Raw genomic sequence first — 23,847 nt, forward strand, 5'->3', positions numbered from 1 at the left:
AAATTCGTGTATTTATAAATTTATTAATAAAAACTTATTTTTTAAAAAATAATAAACATGTCGTTATTTTGGGAAAGATTACCAGAACCGGTGATTTTATTAACAATTATTTTTATTATTGGAATATGTCAACAAAATGTATCAACAAAGGAATTACGTAAGTAAAAATTTTGTAATTTTTTAAAAAAAAATATAATTATGTACAATTTTTTCGTAATTTTTAAATTTTATCACATTAATTTAAAAAAAAAATGTATCAATCAATCTGTTTATTAATTTTTAAAGAAATTAAGAACCGCTGAACCAATTTAAGTAGAATATTATTATTACAAATTTATTATCAGAAATAAATTATAAAATAATTTTTTTTTAAATATATTTGTGAATGACATCCTTTTTTTACTCACAAAAATGGGGGTGAAATGGATTTTCTTTACGTTTTGATATATGAGAAGTATGAAAAAACCATTCAATTAAAATATATATGTAGGCCTATGTATAAAATATTTTGGCTCAATAATCTCTAAAACTACTACTCGATCAATTTTCTTGAAATTTAGATATAAAATAGTAGTGTATATGAAATTATAAATGTGAAAGTTTGAGGAAGATCGATTCTTGAGTTACGCTTATTTTATGATCGAAAAAATTTGATCGAAGTTAGAGAAGCATGATTCGTTATGATGCTGCAAGTTGGAGCGTTGAGGTTTCTTTAACTGCGGTTTATATTATTAGAAATATTAAACTAAATTAAAATTTTCTTAACCCATCGAGTTGGTGTATTGATAAACTTATCGTCGTAAATCAGCTGTTTCAAAGCCGAGAGTTCTCAAATTAAAATCCTAATAAATGTAGTTGCTTTTATTCGGATTTGAATACTAGATCGTGGATACCGTTATTCTTTTGTTGGTTGGGTTTCAATTAACCACGCGTCTCAGAAATGGTCGGCCTGAGTTTATTCAAGACTACACGTTTACCGGTACAATTATATTAAATTCATAAGTCAGTAATGACTTAAATTTTTAATGCGACTATAAAAAAAAATTTTTAATAAAATTAAATTAACGAAAAGTCTGTCTTCTTGTGCAGAACTGCGCAAGAGTTTTTTCTTATTTCAAAATAAATTATAAAAAAATTTAGTCAAATATAATATCTGAATAAATATACAAAAATTAATTTCATTATTATGTAAAAAAGAGATGTTTGTTCTTGATAACCACAAAAATTACTGAACCAATCATTACGAAATTTTAACTGGACCTTTCTTATAACCCCGTAATCTTTACCACAGTTAAAACTTCACCAATATATAAATATAAATCATTAAAAAATATATATATACCATAAATAAATAACGTTTTTACTAAATTTAATATCGCTGTCTACATAGATTGTCATTGTCTATATCAATATCAACTTCTTCAGATAGTTATGCGGTTTATTAAATTTAATGTCATTATCTATAAAATATTTATTTGTATTATTACGTAAAAAAAAATTAGTTTAATAATAAAATTAAAGGGAATGACGACTATTTACAGATTTAACAACTGAATTAATTCATCGAAATTAATCTATTTTTTTTTGGTAAGTTGTGAACACGTAAAATTCAGAAATCAATAGCCAATACATAATTATTAAAAATCTATTTCCAATTTGTGAATTTCTAAACGCATATAGGGCGGGCGAAGCTGTGACGGAGGATGGTAGTTATATTAGATTATAAACGTATCTTAAAAAATAAAATAAAAGAATTCTTCTGCAGTTCTTTCGCAGATTTTCGCTGTTTTATTTTGTTTGAAGAGGTATTAAGTCATTTTAATCTAAAATTTATAAAAAAAAAGAAATATTTTCTGTTGCGATAACAAAATAAAAATATTATAACCTTAATTTAATGAAATAATTTAAAAAATAATTTTATTTTATTTTATAATATTAAGTCAGTACGAAATTTAACATGATTTATTCAAATATTTAGGATAAAATTTTGTTTTAGAAAATTAACGATCTTGTGCTGCTATCTATTGGTAAATACTTTAAACATTTGTAAAAGGAACGTCAGCATTCAAACTATGCACTAGCGTAACGAACCACGCTTTTAATTTGCACCGCTCAAATTTTTTCGACCTTAAACTGAAACTTAAGAATGACTCGACCAATCTTCATAAAATTTTCACATGCACAACCAATTTCAATGAAACTGGTCTGGTAGTTTTTGGAGATTTTCGAGCCACGTAATTGTACACCTATATATATCAAACAATATAAAAAAATTGTAAATTTTATTGAAATTTCCTTGGTATGCGCTTAAATTTATCATTAATTTTCATTAATTTATCTTCAGTAGTTTTTACTGGGCTTGGATAATGAATGTCACATGTTTTATATACAAACTGTGTCCCACGGAGAGATATAAGTTTTTGATTTAGTATCACTCGCCCTTCCCCCACCGATTCTTCTGAAACTTTACAAACCTATCAACGAAGGTTCTAAAAATGTTTCGTAAAAATTTCAATCTTCTAGGGTTTATAGAAAGAAAATAGCGACTTTCAAACAAAACTAACAATTTAAGATAAACACCACATTTTTATTCTGGTACAGTTATTAAAAACTGATGACGTATTGTTAAACAGCTGTTCAAATTAAATAAAACAATAATAGTCGTAACCATGATTAATTATCTAACTGTTTTAATTAGTCTAATTATAATTATCATTTGTTTTCAATCATTTTTATCGGCTATTTTATAAATAATAAAAAATGTGGTTTACCTGAAATTGATATTTTTATTTGAAAACCGCCATTTTCTCTCAATAAATCATAGAAGATTGAAATATTCACAGAATATTTTTAGAACCTTCATTAAAAGATCTGTAACGTTTCAATAAAATCAGTGGGGAATCGGCGAGTGGTAATATAACAAAAGCGTGGGACATATATATATTTGGGTATATATATATATATATATATATATATCTTCTTTTTTTTCCCCCAGTTTAAGAGAACTGTATTTTCGTACAAACCTCATACCTCAAAACGTAAAGAAAATTCATTTTCACCCACTTCCACCACGCGACTAAAAGTAATACTATACTTTTCTTCGAAAAGCCGGTAAAAATGGAAATCTATTTTTATAATTTTCATCTCTTACATATACGAGGTGCGATAATAAAGTAATGAGACTAATTTTTCTTTGCAAGAAACCCTGCAGCTTGCGTAGGCACACCATCTTTGTATAAGCTACTTTTAGTCCAAGCGGCACATTGATGCAACTGCTCAGTCGTGAGTTGCGCTGTAATAAGTGAACACGTGTTTGTGTCTCTTGTCACAGAAATGAAACCGCAAAATATTGCGCAACGGTATGCCATTTCTTTTTGCGTTAAAAGGGTGAAAACGCGACGACAACTTACGGTAAGCTTCAGAAGGCTTTTGGAGAGGAGGTTATGCCAAGAGCTCAAGTTTTTCGGTGGCATAAAACTTTTAGTGAAGGCAGAACGAATGTTGAAGATGAAGACCGCAGTGGACGACCGTCAACCTCACGGACAGATGTCAACTTGACCAGGGTGCGTGAAATCGTACGATCTGATCGAAGATTATCCGTGAAAATGATCGCAGAAAAACTCAACATCGATCGAGAAACGGTTCGTCTAATATTAACTGAAGATCTTGGTACGAGAAAGATTTGTGCAAAAATGGTCCCCCAAAAATTTCACACAACAGCGAGAAACACGGAAAAATTTGGCAGCCGATCTGTTAGAGTAAACGGAAATCAATCCAAATTTGTTGAGCCGCGTTATAACTGGTGATGAAGGTTGGTTTTTTCAATACGATCCAGAGACAAAACGCCAAAGTTCGCAATGGTGCTCAAAGGAATCATCCAGACCAAAAAAAGCTCGCATGTCAAAGTCAAAAGTGAAACGGGTGCTTGTGTGCTTCTTCGATTCCAAGGGAATTGTTCATAAAAAGCGGGTGCCTCCTGGACAAACAGTTAACCGATATTTCTACAAAGAAATTTTAGAAAGACTTCGTAAACGAGTTCTTCGTGTCCGTGCCAACATTGCTGATAATTGGATTCTGCATCACGATAATGCGCCATCCTATACTGCTCTGTCAGTACAGCAATTTTTAACCTCAAAACAAATTTTAGTACTACCACAGCCACCTTATTCACCAGATATCGCTCCGTGCGACTTTTTTATATTTCAAAAGGTCAAAATGACGGTCAAGGGATACCATTTTCAAACAACACAAGATGTCCAAAAAGCTGTGACGAGGGACACAAACACGTGTTCACTTATTACAGTACAACTCTCACGACTGAGCAGTTGCATCAATGTGCCGCTTGGACTAGAAGTAGCTTATAGACCAAGCTCAAAGATGGTGTGCCTACGCAAGCTGTAGGGTTGCCACATCATGCAAAGAAAAATCAGTCTCATTACTTTATTGTCGCACCTCGTATATAAATAAAATCGATTTTATTTATATTTAAATTTTCCAAGTTATTTTAAGTGAAAAAAAAAGAAAGTACCTGACAATTATTTTTTATAAATAATTATGTTCTGCTGCTATGATTCAATTTACGAAAATATTAATATAAAAATTTTATATAAAACATTTTTTTGAAAATGGTGGTAGTCTACCACTTTTACTACATTTTTTCAATAATTTTATTAAAATATAAAACAAAATCTACTAGAAAAGACGTAGGCTAATACAAATTTAGAAAATTAATTATTTTTCTATACTTAAATATCGGTTTTTCTTAAATCAAATTCAGATAATTGTTTTTATTTTATACTATTTAATACATAAAAGTTTTTATTTTTATTTTTTTGTTTAACCTCCGGGTCCGCAGTTAAGCATTTTTTTCCGCAAATGAGGAGATGAATGCTTTGTTGCTTATGAAAAAAAAAAATGCCTGACCGGGGCTCGAACCCAGGACCCTCGAAGTGAAGGGCCGAAACACTAGCACTCGCGCTACGGAGACGCCAACATGAATAAGGATATACTAACTAAACTTAAACGACTAATTTAGGGTATCTTTCATATCCAGATTGTTTCATATTTTGAAAAATTATTTTCCAGTAAATTTTAAATGTCTCTTTCCAGTCATAAATCGTTAATCGTTAATACTTTTTAATTAATTTTCCTTCCGTAGCTCTTTGCTGCTGCAGTAGCATAATTATAAAGGGAAAAGATACAATTTTGAGTATCAGTGTTTTGGAAATGTTGACTTACGAAAACCTTTTATAGTCTAAAAAACACAAAAAGAAATTATAAAAATTTCATATGATGTATGTATACATACATACGTGTGTGTGTGTGTGTGTGTGTGTGTTGGACTGTATTTTGATTAATATTCCGCATATGACTCAAAATGAATTCTTTGAAAATATTTTTAAAACTTTATATATACCGTGAATATTTATGATATTAAATTTTGTACAAAATTAAAAAAACAGGGAATGATAATAGTAGTTTTCATCATTTGGAATCTTTGGTTTTTACTTTGTAGTACAAGGAAGTATTATAATCGGAATACAATTGGGTTTTCAGATTTTAACGGAAATATTCATTTTGACCATCCCTGAATACATTTTGGCTAGTTTCAGCGTGACATTTGTACGTACGTACGTATGTACCTTGCGTAACTCAAAAACGATTAGCCGTAGAATCTTAAAATTTTGAATTTAGGACTGTTGTAACATCTAGTTGTGCACCTCTCCTTTTTACTGAAATCGACTGGACCAAAAAAGCTCAAAATCCAAAACATTTGGATTTTGAACTTTTTCTTAACTGCAGTAATAAGCCCTCATTAAGAGCTTTTCAACTATATATAATAAGTGGTTTATATTTTCATGGGTTCCAGAGTTATAGCCAAATAAAAGTTTAATTAATGAAATATTTGAATCTTAAAACGGGAAGGCGCATCGATTCGAATCAGACTCCATTTCCTTTTTTGTAAATTAAATGTATTGATTTATTAATAATTCTTAATCTTTGTTTGTAAAAAAATTTTTACAATAAATAATAATTCATTAATAACAATAAAAATTAAAAAAATATCAGAATTTATTAATGAAATAGAATTTTATGTACTTTTCATTTAAAAAAATGTATATATTTAATGTAATAGGAGTACAAGGAATTTCCACATCAGATTTTTTTTCAGTGAACGTAGAAAATTAAGTTTTAACACGTTCACACCATACGTTCACCTGTAATGGTTGATGGAAATTTGATTCGATTACAGCATATGGGTTTTCTTCAGACCACTGATGTGAATTCCATGTGTTGTTTATGCGATTACAAGTAAAAATAGCTACCGGGTTGGTCTAGTGGTGAACGCGTCTTTCCAAAACAGCTGATTTGGAAGTCGAGAGTGCCAGCATTATAGTCCTACTAAAGTCAGTTATTTTTACGCGGATATGAATATTAGATCGTGGATACCGGTGTTCTTTGGTGGTTGGGTTTTAATTAACCACACATCTCAGAAATGGTCGAACTGAGATTGTACAAGACTACACTTCATTTACACTCATACATATCATCCTCTGAAGTATTATCTAAAAGGTAATTACCGGAGGCAAAAAAGAAAAGGTAAAATTAGGTACGTCCGAAAGTAGTACGAATGGGATTAATTGGTAATTATATCTACAATACTATGATATCCACAATTTTACGTGTAGTATTCGAATTAATTTCGAAGCATAGAATTAATGTTTCAATCTAATTTTTCTTCAAATTTACTGTGCTAAAAATATCTATCTTAATTTTTAAACATTCGTAACATTTTTGTATTATATTTTTATAATCAAATTAATTTTTTTCTCTGTTTCGTAAACTTTATTACATCAATTTTCTCAGAATTAAATTCTCTACAAGTTTTGATAATAAATTTTAAGCATTTATTAGTTATTTAACAAAATATTTCAAACCTAAAAAAAAATGTTTTTCATCGCCGAATATTTCTGTTTTACGTTAAATATCACGAAAACTACGGAAGATACAATTCTGAAATATGTTTTATTCGATTTTTCAGGTCAAAAAACATAACTAAACATTAAGTTTACTCCATATATTACGCTTTAAAAATTTTAACATGACCTCATTTCACCGGGGGAACTAAAATTCGAGCGAAATTTTTCGCTACCCGTAACTTGGTAACAAAGAATTTTCGAATATATGCCTTTCTTCCAGATTTCATGCTCTAGAATCAGTTTCCAAATTATTTCCCTTTCCTCTTGAATCGTTCTTTATAAATCCTACGTTTTAAGTTATCGGATTTAAGAATAGGAGTTCTTTTCAACATTATTTCTTAACAGTTTTTGCTTGTATAACTTAAAGGTCAGTTAACAAAAAATAAAAATTTGACGTGGACACCAAATGACTTCCTTGTTACGCTTCTTAAATTACATATATATATATTTTTTTCTTTTATTACATTTTTCATATTATTTTTTTGTTATTATTGAATTATTATTTATTGTAAATTTTTTTTTTACAATCGGAGGTTAATAATTATTAATAAATCAATACATTTAAATTTAAAAAAAAGAAAAATAGTTAAAAAAAATATAATTTAAAGGATGAATGAAGCCTGAGTCTTAACAAGTTGTAAGAAACACGGTACGCACAAGTGAAAATAAATTTTCAACACTCACTTTAAATTGAATACAATTCAAAAATATAAAGTTAGTACCAAGATAACATTATATTTTATTATTAAATAATTAAATAAAATAACTTTTTGAAAAATAAATATACAATTTTAGACTTTTAAATATACATTTTTTTTTGTTAAGAAGATTAAAAAGTAATACGATTCTAAATAAAAATGTTCAATTAATATTAAATAATCAGATGTTTCACCAGACCTAATGTGGACACTACCTGACTTCCTTGTACGCTTATTAAATTACATATACACATTTTTTTTTTTTAAATAAAAAGTACATAAAATTTTATTTCATTAATAAATTCTGATATTTTTCATATTTTTTTTTTTATTGTTTTTATTGAATTATTATTTATTGTAATTTTTTTATAATTAGAGGTTAATAATAATTAATAAATCAATATATTTAAATTAAAAAATATATATACATATATATGAAGTCGCATTCGAACCGATGTGCCTTTCCCTTGTAAGATCCAAATATTTCATTAATTAAAATTTCATTTAGCTATAACTGGAACCGATGAAAATAAGTATCACTTATGATACACCGTTGAAAAGTTCTAAATGAGGATATTACTGCAGTTAAGAAAAAGTCCAATTTTGATTTTGAGCTTTTTTGGACAGTTTTGGTCCAGTCAATTAAAATCAAAACTAGTTATGACAGCAGTTCTAAATTAAAAATTTCAACATTCTACGGCTAATCGTTTTTGAGTTAGATAAGATACATAGAGACGTCACGCCGAAACTAATCAAAATGGAAATTTCCGTTGAAATCTGAAAACCGAGATTTTTTACGATCTCAATAATTCCTTTACTTTGTGAAAGAAAGTAAAAAAGGGGGTGCCATAGGATCCGATCAAAGAATTTTAAAAAATTGTTATAATTTCTGTAACTATGTTTTTTCAAGTCGTAGCTGTTATTGAAAAATATCATTTTATAAGAACAAAGTATGTCGTTTGCAATATGCTTTCAGCGCATCTTCGGCTTTTTCAATCATATTGTCCGTAGGTCCGGCAAAAATCTTTAGAAGCTAATCGTACCGGAAAAATTCGAGGGCAAAAGATCACGCGGAAAACCGCCGAAAAGATGGCTGGAACAAATTGAAGAGGAGACTTGAAAAACGCTAGATACGTTAATTCGAATTTCAGAGGACCGTGAGCTGTGACGGGAAACTGTCAGCGGTTTATGAATCGGGTCATCCGTTCTCAGATGTAAGAGGAAGGTTCACGATGAAAATAATAAAATAAAACAGTATTTGAAGAGGGGAATAATGGAACCAAAAACTTAACATTTTAATATTTTTTGCAATTGTACCTTAAATATTCCAGTATTGTAATAGGTTTTTCCAGCATATGCGGTTTTCACCGGGGATCTTGACGTTTTGACACCTAAGGAACCCAAAAAACCGGATGGAAATTTTCCGGATGTTATCGTTCCCATGTATGTGCGCCACGCGTCCGGTGTTGCTTATAAATCACCTTATAACTCCAGAACTACTGAACCGATTTTCAGCAAACTTGATCAGATTACTTCTATATGTGAGGCATTGATACTATTAAAATTTCAACTTAAAAGTGAAGGTGGTGAGGCTGTAGAGCAAGGTCACCCACTGTATCTCAAGATTTCGCCTAATTAAGGTCATATTTTCCTTAGGCACATTTATTAACGATTTAAAAAAAAAAAAAATTTTGTAAAAATGTTGTAAAAAAATTTTGTAAAAAAATTTTTTGAAATTTTGTAAAATCGCAAACGCATCCCAAAAAATGCTGTTGTCCTCCGCTATGTTGTGACGTCATAGCGGTAGAATTAAATAAATGAATAATATTTAAAGTGTAAAAAAATAAATCGGTTCGGCCGGGTCTTGAACTCGATCACCCGGCTGACTCGGTGTACCTGGCGTATTAGGCCTCACGGCTACACCTCTGCCGAACGTACAAACGAAATAAATACGCACGAATTAAATACGGTATGCGTACGCGCTTTAATTAGAATCATTGAATTAAATAAACGAAAAAAAATTACATTTAAATAAAATTATAATTATTTTAAATTAATTTGGATGTGTACGTGTGTGTAAGCCGTGCATCAGAAAAAACTCACAGTTGTTAGCTTTTTTTGCTATTTATAAAGAAATTTTTTTTTAATTACTACTCAACAGAAATATGAGAAACATTATACTGATTTTGTTTTAATTTAATGTTAAAAAATGTAATTACTGACGTGAGTGTTTGCATTTTGATGTTTCATCCTGACGTCCCGGGTTCAAATCCCGGTCAAGCATGAGATTTTCCATACGCTACTAATTTTTTTTTTTATTCCCACGTATTCTGTAATAAATTATTCATCATTCAAAAAAATTAAAATTAATTAAAATACGTATTTTTTTTATAATTACATAAATTTTTAAAGTTAATATCAGTAAAATCCTTTTTAATATTTATTTTTTCTTACATGCGCAATATTTATTAGTAATTAAAATTAATTATTAAACTGAATCGTAAGAAAATTTTGTCATTTTACGTTAGATAAATTTAAATGTATTAATTTTCATCGTTTTTTTTCGGAAAATTAATCAATAATACTTTTCTCTTTGACCGTTCTAAACCGATCTCTACAATTATTGTCATACATTTTTACTGCTTAGTTGAATCGTACAGAATTGCCAGTGGCGTAAATAATAAAAATAAACAACATATTTATAAGTTAGGCTGAAATTTATTTAAATTGAGAAAAAAGGTTATTTTAATATTTTAGAAAGGAACTTATTATGTCTTCATTACCACTTTTAAGAGATTACTGAACCATTTTAAAAAATCTTTCAATCTATTTATTTGAAACACTTACGGTTAGCGAGCGCGGGTAAAGTTTGGTTATATTACGTTTATAATTTCATTTATTTATTTCAATATAACGTTTCAGTGGCGCTATCTAAGAACTTACTAACTAACTACAGCAGTTCTCTTTCTCCGGAAACACCGTTAGGTATTACTTCAGATGATGATAGGTATGAAAGTAAATGAAGTGCAGTCTTGTACATTTTCAGGTCGACCATTCCTGATACATGTGGTTAATTTAAACCCAACCACCAAAGAACAACCGGTATCCACGATCTAGTATTCAAATTCGTATATAGCGGTAGATAGCGTACTAGCACTAATATTAATTGAAAAATAAACCCTTAATTTTCCGTTTTTAATTAACATGTATGTAAATATGGCCTCAAATAATTTCCATTAACATTTATTGAACTGTAATTTATTTTGTAGTAATTTTTTATATTTGATATATTCATGTATTTACACTCATAAAGAAACTTGAAAATGAAATCTCACAAAGAAGTGTAAATACGAAAATGGAAATTTTAACTTATGAAAAATGTCATGCCTGTCCGGTGTTCAAACCCAGAACCTCCATATGAAAGTTCGAAATGCTACCACTCCACCACAGATATTTCAATCATATTTATTTTTTACTTTATAATTAATTATAATTGTGCTATTTTCAGTGTTTTACCATGGTCTCCCTTAATCCATCCATGCAAATGCTAAGGCAGTTCTTATTTTTCATTCATCAAATAGTTTATTTACCCATTTCTGATGTAATTTACATAATGTACTCGTATTATAATGTACAGATCAAAATAAAGGATTTATTTGTTAATTATTAAATTCATAATGTTTTTTCAAAATTACTGAAATAATATGGTCAGTTCTTCACCACAGCTCCACTGGATGTAACCTTTAGAGAAAATAAGCAAAACTATGGATAATTGTAGATCATGATGGCGGAGACAAATTAACCAAAAAATAAGTGCTAAGAAACAAAAACTACTTCAAAATTCCCTTTAAGTAATGGCCAGTATTCTTGTTGAATCTACTAAGGAAATCATCTGGTACTAAGGTATCAAAAATCAGATATTTTGTGGTGTTGAAAATACCACATTAAAAAAAAAATCATATATTTTTAACAGTTCATATATAGGACAATAGGATTTTTACATATTTGAATAATAATCTGAAAAATATTTATGTTACCTTAAGGAACCCACCAGGTTGGTCTAGTGGTGAACGCGTCTTCCTAAATCAGCTGATTTGAAAGTTGAGAGTTCCAGCGTTCAAGTCCTAGTAAAGTCAGTTATTTTTACACAGATTTGAATACTCGATCATGGATACCGGTGTTCTTTGGTGGTTGGGTTTCAATTAACCACACATCGAATGGTCAAACTGAGACTGTACAAGACTACACTTTATTTACACTCATATATATCATCCTCTGAAGTATTATCTGAAAGGTAATTACTGGAGGCTAAACAGGAAAAAGAAAGAAGTTTACCTTAAGAAAAACACTCATTCATCCCTGGAATTGTGTGACATGTGGAAATTAATTAAAAATAAATCATTCAGCCAAACACTTACTGGAGCATATTTTACATTATTAAATAAAAAATTCATTGAAAATGAATTTTCAATGTGTTTTTTATTTTTTTTTTTTAGTTAATCAACTGTTAATGTCAGATTATGTACAACTAATATGGTGATGATTCTTAATATTTTCAAATTTTAATTTTGTTTTTTTCTTGGTTCATTTGTTACAGCTACTTATGTACCGATATGCAAAAGAACAGATCGTAATTTAAATGAATGCTTCAAAAAAGCTACTATGATAATCAGACCGTACATAACTAAAGGTAAATATGTTTATTTATTAATTTAACTCTCTTCTCAGCTTTTCCTATGAAATAGAAGTTAAAATTAAGCAATTTTATCAAATGTATTAATATAAGGTTGGGGAAAAATTTTCTTCAAATTCTCCCAGTAAATATTTTTAGGATTGCATAATTCTGGTAATATTAATTAAATCTGTCAATATTTTTTTACTTTTGAAAGGTTACATATCACAGAGTATTTTTAGAAAACGATTATGATTATTGAATTAGTTTAGTTATTTAAAACTTATTGCATCCTAAAAATTAATGAAAATATATAAGAAATTTGATATATTTTTAAATTTCATTACAAAAATGGGAAAAATGTAACTCAGACTGTTAAAAATTTTTGTGATGTTTATGGACATGATGCGGTATCAATACATATGGCACAGACCTGGTTAAAGCATTTTCAGACTGGAAATTTAAATGGCAATGATGCACATTGTTCTGATTGATCAATGACTGAAAAATGTGATGAAATCATAGAAAAAATTAAACAAGATCAGCAGATTAGCAGTCAATATGTCAATAATGAAAAAAATTATTAATTTTACCATTAGGCTAAACACAAAAAACTTAATGTTTGGGTGCCATATAATTTAACAATGAAAAAGATAACGAATCTCCATTTATGAATCATTTCTAAAATGGAATGAAATCGAAACATTTTTGAAATGTTCATTACGTGTGATGAAAAATGGATTAGCCTACGACAATAATGTATGGAAAAGATCAAGGTCGATATGCAAGGTAAACTTAAACAAACAGTAGCAAAGCCAAGGTTGACGAAGAAAAGTGATGCTGTGTTTATGATAGGAACAAAAAGGAATTGTTCATTAACAGCTGAAATTGTCTGGTCAAATGATTGATTCTAACCTCTACCAATAACTGGAAAGATAACACCAAGCAATTGAGATAAGGCAACCAGATTTGATCAATAGAAAATGTGTTATCTTCCATCATGACAATGACAGATCCTACGCATTTTTGATGATCCATTGAAAAATAAAATTACTTGGCTGACAAGTTTTATACAACCATTGCATAGTTCTGATCTTGCATCATCAGCGTACCATTTGTTTCATTCTCTACAGAACTTTCTCAACAATACAAAACTGGTTTTTAAACAGCCCTGTGAAAATCACTCCTTGTAGATTTTTGTTTAGAAAACACAGTTCTGCAGTGTTGGGATGAAGATTTTATAAAAATACCTTGTTCCATTTTTAAATTAAAATTCAAAAAAACTTTTCAACCCTTTATTTTATTTTTGAAAGAAAAAATCAAATTACTGTATGTCTATATATATATTTATTTATTTATATAAACTCACTGCTGTTTGAATGAACTTACATTTTTAAACATTGAAAATAAAGTTTAATTATATTAAACTTACAATATATTGAAATAAATTTAATTAAGTTACAACTAAATACAATCAACTCCTCAATTTGTGGTAAATTAAGAAGCTTGATAAAATAACAGTAAACTGATAAAATATACGTAAACTGATCATTTTTTGTAAAATTTTGAAAGATCTCCATCTTTTAGAGGAAAAAATAATTATTTCAGTTACTCTTTACATTAGAAAAAGAACATATCTTCTTACTAATCAGATGTAATATGAGCTTTTTCCATAGATTCTTTGAATTATGTAATTGGTAACTGTAGTGTAAGTTGTTTAATGGATATATATATATATATACAAAACTACGTACATGTTAGGTTTTTAAAACTCTTTAAATATAAAAATTCAAAATAAATAGATATCCTGTCACTAAATTATTTGGTTGGTCTTAAGAATTTTTAAAATTCTATATTTAAAATATAGAAGAAGAATAAAAATATAGAACATAATATTTGTAAGGAACTCACTTGAGCCTAAACTATCATAGTTTTCAGTGAATCAAATGAAGATATTTAAATAAATAGATTGAAGGCATGTCCAGGAAAGAAGGATGATTACCAATAAAATTTATAAACAACATTATTTGGATGAGCAGAAATTAATGTTAAAAAAACTTGTTAACATCTTACTAGTCTCCAGAAAGCACTGACCAACTGATGTTCGAAACAAGATACAGTCATATTACAGAAATGCTTTAAAAAAAGAATAACGTGTACTCTAAAAGTGATATAAAGTATTCAGGGTTATTTATTTACAAGAGCTCTCAAATTCATGAAAATGGAACAAGAAGGTTTGTCAAATTCGAAATATAATTTTTTTTATACAGCAATAGGCTGATGCCCAATAGTTACAGATGAATGATCATGGTTTTGTAGCAAGTAAAAAATGCCATGCCTCACAGGATTTGAATCCAGAACATCTAGGCAGTTAATGAATTTCAGATGCCCTTACCGATTCACTGCCCTTCAAAATGATGAGCGTGGTGCTCCATTTTACTGTAAAATGACAGTTAATTCCATATCGATCAATCAAAGCTGAGGAATAAAATCATTATAACTTTTCTTTCAAAAATAAAATATGGTCCTGTGCATTTCAGATGATGCTGTCCACACCATTATATACAACGGTTGGTCTGTGATTTCCTCATAAAAATGGAGGGTTTTCTTTACACCAAAAATATGTGTTCTGAGATCTATTACTCAGGTACACTTGTTGGAGAAGAAAGCTGTTTTACATAATTGAACATTGGGAAATGATGACATACAGTGTTACCAACCTGTATGTTTTATCATACCAACTTGTATGTTATATCATGAAAACAGACTTTGTGACCAATCTGCAGGTAATGAAAACAGGTTGAAATTGGCTCAATAATTGCATAATATATGTTTTTTTGTTAATAAATCAACCCGTTAATGAATTGCGATATTATTTCTGATTGGTATTTTGTACACTAGAGGAAAAAAGATTTTTATACAGTTGAATTAATGTCAAAGAATTTCATTTTTGTACAAACATTCATTTATATCATGAATATATCCATGTAAAAAAAATCATGTAAAAGCATAAAAGTACCAAAGAAAAATAACATAAAAACAAAAGTGTTTAATGTAAATAGTGATAATTGTTTTATTATTTATAGGTATTCCTGAATTACAAATACCAGCAATTGATCCACTTATGATACCAATGGTTATGTTGGAACAAGGAACACAAGCTGTCAATTACAAAGCTAAATTACGTAATTTAAAAGTTTACGGATTAAGAAACTATCAGTTTAATGATGTCAAGTAAGTAAAATTTTAATATTTCCTATTATTAAAATAATGAAATATGTTTATGTTATAAAATTTCAATATTGTTTGCTTTATTGTTTCAATATTGTATATATATTGTCTGCTTTATTTCAGTCCATTAATGAGGCTTTTTTTAATGTAATTTAAGTTTAACACTGACTTGCTACTAACCTAATCACATAAATCCTAACTAAAAGAGCCAGGTTATCTTTAATTAGAATATTTTTCCTTTAGCCTATAAAGAAAACAATTTGAGACTGGCAAACAGTAGCTCCCAGTTTTTATTTGCCTTACATATTTCATTTCTCTAATACCCATAATATCACAAATTATAACACTGAAAAAATATCTGTAAAAATCTTCATTTCGGTCTAAAATTAGATGAAGAAATCGATAATAAAAATAAAAAAATCAACAACTATCAAAATAATATCCATGAAACAATTAAAACTTTATAGAAGTAAGCATCATGAATAACTCTATTAAATCTGTGTACAGAGCAACACTGCTGTTGTGTAAGAATTAAATACAGATTACAAATAAAAATTAGGAAGAGAAACTAAGACCTTAATATGCTTGAGCTATGAAAGGAAGTGTGGGATTAGATATTTTTAGAAATGGAGAATTAATTTATAATGAACAGAAAATCTGTAATTATAAAAGAAATTCTTGCTTTGTATGACAACAATCAATTGGATCACTTAAAGAGAATGGACTTAAAGTGACTCCAAAAAAATAAAAATAAAATTAAATCTTAATTAAAATAAAACTAAAAAATAATTTTATCAACTGTGTTCAACATATATTTTGTAATATAATGTAGAATAAAATAACTGAAAAATTTTTTTAAAATTATTCTTAAATTGAAATGTTAAAAATATATAAAGTTGAAAATGAATTAAAAATAACTACCAACAAATAATTTACCTTTAATTTAATCCCTTTTAAAAATACTAACATTAAAGAATTGAAAAAGTATTCATTTTTATTTTATTTTACATCGCTTTTAATTTTATTTTCATAAGTGCTACCCTTTTCTTTTTTTTTAAACCATTGGAATAAATTTGAACTCAAGAAATGTCTGTCTTAATAAAAATAAAAAAAATTCATTGAAATAATGCAATAAGATTACTACTGATAAAAACTGCTCTTTTTGTGAAACATACAACTTAACATAACCTATAAACAAACATTTTTATACTCTAGTCGGTGGATTGTCCAAATGAAAAACCCATCCCTCCAATAAGGGGGATGAGTTCAATTACCATCATAATTGATAAAACCATCATTCTATATTAATGATAATTTACTTCCATATTATGAATATTACAATATTATCTTCTAAATTAACTGATTTGTATACTTTTCTATATTTGTTAACATTAGTGTGATTGAGATTGTTTCCCTTGTTTACATAAGTCTGAAATGTAACACAAAGAGAATTTATGAATTCATAATATCAACGTATAAAAAAGATTTCCCTTAGCAGTTTATTACATTGTGCTCCAAATCTCAAACAAGTGGTTTTATGTAAGAACATTTACATGCAATCTACCAGATTGTAAATACTAAATTTTTTTTAAATTAATATTTTTATTTCTTTTTACAGACTGGATTTAAATAAGTTGACAATCCAAGGTAAAATTACAGTACCAATGATATCCTTAGAATCTGATTATGAAATTAAAGGTAGAGCACTTGTTGTACCGATTCAAGGAATGGGAATTTTCAAAGCTAATTTAAGTAAGTTTAAATTAAATAACACTATTTTATTTAATTATTAATAAACTTATTAATTTTTTCTAAGTAAAAAGTAAAATTTTATTTAGAAAAGTTAAAATAAATTTTCTTAATGTATAAAGTGAATCAATTATATTGATGATAATTGTAATGCTATGGATATTTGATGCAACTTTACTTAGTTGAAAAAAGAAGACAGTTGTATTCCTTTGTTTGTGATAAAATCCAACATCAAATAGTTGCTCAATAACATAATTAAGGAATCAACATTATTCAAATTTAATTGATACAACTATACCTTAATATGTAATTAGTAATAATTTATATTAAAAGGCAAGAACTTAATCATTTTGCTATCCAATTGATCTCTTTCTGTAAAGATAAATATTTTTTATATACTTCAACCAGTTTTTCCAGATTACTGCCAGATCTGGTTGTGTGTATCAAATGCAATTACTGCTACTGGCTTGCAGTAATTACTGGCTTACTGTAATTACTGGCAGTAGGTACTGGTTTACACAGCAAATGCAATTACTGCTGTTGGCTTGCCAGGCCTGTAGCTTTGTTTAAGTTTAAATGTACTGGTAAACATGTAGTCCTGAACAGACTAAGGTCAGCCATTCCTGAGACGTGTGGTTAATTGAAACCCACATATGCAGTAATCCACATTATTCTATAAATTTAAATAAATAATTAATTATTAATGGATAAAAAATACAAACGAGAAGACAACACTACCATTTTAAGAATTTTGTAGAAATTCTGTAAATATCAATTAGTGTTGGAATGATTGTTGTCTAAAAAATTTGGGGAGATTACTTTTTTTAAGTTAACTGTAATTATATTTAAATTTCTAAATATTTAAATAAATATAAAATCAACTTTAGATAAAGAAGTTAAACAGTATCATGTAATACAGTCTGTGCTGAAGTGAGAAGTCAACTTAAAAACTAATTTTCTAGTTTGGATTAGTAATTGTATCTGACACCTGCCTCTTCAATAAGGAATTGGATAAGATTTTAACTAAAGAATGGCAGAATTAATAAATTACCATTTAACCATACAGCAATACAGTATTTATTTTGTTAAAAAATAATAATAATATATTAAATGATCTTATGGTTTGACAAAAGCTTTTATCACAAATAGATTAAAAAAAAAAGTATATATTGGTCTTCTATCATTATACAGCAATACATTTTTGATATTACTATTAATAAAGTAAGTTTCCCAACTATCCAATTCCTGTTTTCGATAAAGATTAAAAAAAAAAAAATTAATTTCTAGTGAATTTAATGATAAGATTCTTGGCAAAGTTACACCACAGCTGATTTTCTCAAATCTTTATATTTGTAATAAGCTGTATGCTCCATTACTCTTGTTTCATTTGTAACTTTCACAAGAAAAATGTCACATTCTAAATAGCTGTTAATACATTTTTTTTCAAATTAATTTATAAATGCTTGTTCTTTCAGAGGTTTAATTTTATCTTTATTGCTTCTACAGATAGAGTCCATTTTCCACTTTTGTAATACTCGTATAAGAGATATTGTAAAGTTTTGTCGTATCTTATCTTATCATGCTTTATCTTATCTAACCAAACCATACATAAGGACCCTGTCTGTATCAGGGGGTAACTGCCATGTAACTTTATTAAAAATATATCAAATAAAATTTATGTTAAAATCCAAACAAATTTAAAAAGATAAAAATATTTACTACATTGTACATTTTAACCAAGTCAATGATTCACTGTGTTGGTCTAGCGGTAAAATCATTGTACAAATCAGCTGTTTAACAGCTGATCTTTAAAGTCAAATGTTCTAAGGTTCAAATCCTAATAAAGGTAAATTACTTTTGTACAGATTTGATTATTAGACAATAGATACTGGTATACTCTCAAGAATGATAAGAATGATTTCTTGGGTCTATACAAGACTATACCTCAAATACTTATCGTACATATCCTCTTTTCATTGGGCTATAAGGTTGCTTATTGTTCGTGAGTTGAACAGACTGCTACGTATATTAGAAATAGAAAATAAAAATTAAGAATTATTAAACAGCACTTAGAATTTAATGAACAATACCTTAAAATTTTTTGTACTTAATAATTAATACTTTGATAAAAACTATTATACTTAATAATTTTTCTAATATTTTACAGCTGATGTTAAATCAGATATTATGATAGAGGTTAAAGTTGTTAAGAAACGAGGAGATGAATATTTGGAACCAAAGAAGATTAATACAAAATTTACTATTGGTAATGCAATGGCTAACTTTGATAACCTTTTCAATGGCGATGAAAAATTAAGTAAGTAAATATGCAGTTATAAAATAAACTATTAAACCTATTTTATATTTTTTAATTGATATTATAAAAAGCTATATTTAGATTTTCTGCTTTAAATTTTTTAATTTGTAGAATAATTTGATATCTTGATGTGAAATATTAGAAGATATTAGCAAACGTTCTACTACACTTGGTGATATTAGTGTGGAGACGGTTTGATACTTCAATAGTGAGGGATACTAGAAGGTAGAAAAAATTGCAGATCTACATAATTACTATGTTATGGTATGCCAGTTGGGCCGCCATCTTGGATCTGCCACATTGAATCAAACATTTTTGGTGAACATGTAATACGTGATTTTAATTTTTGTAAACTTTTACAAGAAAAATGCTAGTGAAAACCATTTCATAAAAAGTTAATGGCTTTTGCCATCGTTCTCATAAAATTTTACATTAAAATCTTATATCTTCTTCTTAAAAAAAAAAACATTAATTCAAATGTCAGATACAAGATGGAGGAGAAAAATAATTTCTAACAGACCATAAAGTAGTAATTTTGAAATTATATAGGTCCTCAATTGTTTCTCCTTCCTTGTATCCTCCAGTTTTGAAATATGAGGGCATTTCCATACTTTAATAATATTTGTATACATATTATAATATTTGTAACAAATATATTATAATTATATAGCAAATATTATAATATTTGTATTATTGTTATATTATTTGATATAATTTGAAATATTACATAGTATATTGTTTCAATTGAAAAAGGAAGTATTCATTAATTTGTTGATTTTCTATATTTATCATAGTTTTTCCAATAGTTATAATACATTTAAAGCAACTGAATTTCATGAATTGCCCAGTTAAAAAATGCTTTTTTGTAGTTAAGATTTTCATAATATTTACATGGTGAAGAATTACATTTTTAAGTGATATATCAGGCAAGGCATTTTCACACGCTACTTCTCATTTAACTCATCCTCTGAAGCAATACCTGATTGTGGTCCCAGAGGTTAAAAAAAAAAGAAAAAGTGATTTATCACTTCTAAAGCTTAATTATTACCTAAATATCAACAAGGTTTAGTTTGTTATAAAAGTGTATTTAACGAGATGAAGAAGAAAAGAGGAGAGCATTTACTGCTCACCTTCCTGTGAAAAACCTGATATTCAATTGTTATGTTTTAGGTTATCTATAACCATTTAATTACTATTTCATTAAAACCATAAGGTTCCAAAATACTTATAGTGGTTAAATATTGAAAACCAATCTGTTAAATCCGTCAACGGTAAAAAATCCAATCTGCGATTGAAATATTTAAATATGAGCGTGATCAAAAACCGTTCACAAAAAAGTAACAGTATCATTCTTTGAATACGATTCTTGAATTAACTTTGTTATCAGCTAGTGCGTGACACTTTTTCGTGTGCTCGATTTTTTCAGTTAATTCTCTATACCAAAGCCTGTGTTAAGAAGAGTCGCTTCAAAAGTGGTTAAAATAAACAAAATCTTATCCTCTGAAATAGTTTATCCTCGATTTTATTTTTATTTTTTAGATTTAATAAATGCAGTTCAGATTCCACCAAATGAAATATTTATTTTTATACAGTAATATCACAGCATGGAACAGTTGGAACTAATAAAAGTGGTCACTGTAGACAGATGGTATTTTATAAATTATAACACGGAAAAATACATCATTATTAATGAAAGATTATATTTTATATCGACTATTAATTACTTGTTTTCATGATTTGTACTTCAAATTATGATTCATTGATACTAAAAATAAAGAAATGTATTAAAAAAACTGGCATTAAATCTACTAATAATAATTGTAAAAATGGAATTCTGTATCTTTCAGCCAATATTAAAATGGGTAGCTAGTTTATATAGATGATCATATTATACAATAGTCAAATTAACAAGTTTTTCTGTATTTAATCTGGACTTATAGATCTATAAGTGATGATTATAATTTTTTTCAATGACTATAGGCTCTAGCCAAAAGCAAATTACACAGTTTTAAAAAAGAATGTCTTAAGGGATTAATATTTTTTTTTTAAATAATTTAGATTGGAGGAAATTTTTAAGGTTTAATTTAATGTTATGAAAAAATAAAAACTGATGCCTTATGCAGGAGGATTGCTTAACTTACAGTATTGATGCCCTCTTATACTTTTCTTCTTTCACAATAAAATGAGTCTGTAAATGGTGATATTCAGCTCACAATATGGTCACCAGAGAGCTTAATGCATATTGAAGCTGACAGATGTTCTAATTGTCTCTCAGACCAGACCTGTATCAGCCATACAGTTTTGTTTTTATGATTTTCAATCTCTGTAAAAGTATTTTACAATGTTTTGTATTTAAAAAATGTATTTATCAGTACTATATTTTCTTTTATTATTTTTAACATAATAATAAAAATATATTAAAAGTTCCTGGTTATAAAAAGCTAGCTGACCTAATTCTTCAGCTTATTCAATTCTTGTCTAATATAAAGAGGCAGAAGGAATTAAAATTCGTATTTATCAAACGTGATCTATTTTATTACTTAATATAAATTATATTACTACTATCTATTACTTCTTAATATAAATTATACAGTTTAAATTTTGATACAGAAATATTTTCTTTTTTTCTACAGGTAAAGCCACAAATTCATTTTTAAATGGTAACTCAAAAGATATTGTAGATGAAATAAAACCAGCAATTGAAACTTTAATCGCTATGTTAGCTGAAGATATCGGATCAAAAGTATTTGACTCAACACCATACAGTAAATTATTTCCAAAATAAACTGGAACATTATAAAAGAATAAGAAATATTTTTTTTTTATTTGTTCATTAATTTATTTATTAATCATCTTTATTTATTTATTCATTTTATCATTCATTAATTTATTATTGCATATATACATTTTTATAAATTACTTCTTATCTCTGACTGTGATGTAGTTATAATAAAATTACGTGTGTCTATATTTTGTTTTTAATTTTTTTTTTAAATTACCTAATGTACATGATTACAGTTGATTAATTCATTTACTTGATGAATTTTAAGCATAGGAAGATCTACTGAATAAATTTGTTAACATAACTGAAAAATTTAGTGGGTAATTTGTTTTTGAAAACAAATTGGAAATAGAAGAAAGTAGAGTGAAGTGAAAATATTAGAGAAGGTTTTTAACATGAATCTTATGTCGATATGAGTGGTATAGACCATGAAGATGTTGAATAAGTCAAAGGGTTGGACGTCCTAACACATCACAACCTATTGTGAATGAAAACTTTTTAAGAAATAAAAATACAAATTGTTTTATTTATAAAACTCATATAATTTTCTTACTCTTCTTCATTGATATTGTCCCCTTCAAAGTAGTCTCCCAGAGATGTGACACACTTATGCCAGCATTTCTTCCAATCCTCAAAGTATCTGCGGAAAGAATTTTGGGAAGTTCATTTAGTAATTTTTTTCTTTATTTCATATATCATATCATATTGCTGCCATTTTTAGCGTTCTTCTAATCATTCAGAACTATAAAAATTTGCAAGAAGCCATGGCTGTAGAATACAGAGTTTGCAGCACTTGTATGATGTTGTTTTTGGTTAAAAACTCACAGTGAAGTGTGAACTGAAACATTATTTTGATCCAAAATCCAAGATTGCCCACATTTAAAGTAGTCTTCTTTGGATTGCTTTACATAAACAGCCTAATACTGCTAAGTATACTGTTTACTGACCGTATAACTTTATAGTATCAGCATGCTTAACCTTAGATATCAGCATGCTTTTTTTGATCTTGGTTTTTCAGGAAGCTTTCATCAGGATGATCGAACTTACATTTAAATATCATAACCGTACACATCTGTGTTTTATCACCTGTTATGATGCATTTGAGTAATTTTGAGTCATCAGCAATGTCAGTTAAAAATTGTTCTGCAATGTTTCTTTTGCTAAAAACACAACAGTTTTGTAACAAACTTTGTTGCTACCAATTTCACATACAAAATGTTACTCAAAACTGTTTCACACAAGCCATAAGAGAAACCCAGATCTTTAGCAACGTATCTAATAGTGAATCAATGATTATTGATCATAATGTCTTTTATTTTGTTGATATTTTAATTGGTTGTTGATGTGTTAGGACGTCCAACCCTTTTTTCTTCTTCAACATCTTCATGATCTATACCACTCATAGATGCTTGATATCG

General features: G+C 27.9%; 1 protein-coding gene across 1 annotated transcript; it reads left to right on the forward strand.

The window, feature by feature from the left end:
* Nucleotides 1–22,606, forward strand: LOC142332876 (protein takeout-like). Its single transcript, XM_075379564.1, has 6 exons — nt 1–157; nt 12,276–12,368; nt 15,437–15,584; nt 17,200–17,333; nt 19,498–19,647; nt 22,281–22,606. The coding sequence occupies exons 1-6, from the start codon at nt 58–60 to the stop codon at nt 22,430–22,432; spliced, it is 777 nt and encodes a 258-aa protein (XP_075235679.1). The 5' UTR covers nt 1–57; the 3' UTR covers nt 22,433–22,606.
* The last annotated feature ends 1,241 nt before the right edge of the window (nt 22,607–23,847 follow it).

The sequence above is a fragment of the Lycorma delicatula genome, chromosome 12, assembly GCF_047948215.1.
Source record: "Lycorma delicatula isolate Av1 chromosome 12, ASM4794821v1, whole genome shotgun sequence".
Taxonomy (NCBI): Eukaryota; Metazoa; Arthropoda; class Insecta; order Hemiptera; family Fulgoridae; genus Lycorma; species Lycorma delicatula.

Excerpts from the sequence above, each read along its gene's own strand:
- LOC142332876 (XM_075379564.1), top strand. The coding sequence starts at position 58 with ATGTCGTTATTTTGGGAAAGATTACCAGAACCGGTGATTTTATTAACA. Across the intron at positions 15,585-17,199 it reads TATCAGTTTAATGATGTCAA|ACTGGATTTAAATAAGTTGA; the intron begins GTAAGTAAAATT and ends TTCTTTTTACAG. Across the intron at positions 17,334-19,497 it reads AATTTTCAAAGCTAATTTAA|CTGATGTTAAATCAGATATT; the intron begins GTAAGTTTAAAT and ends AATATTTTACAG.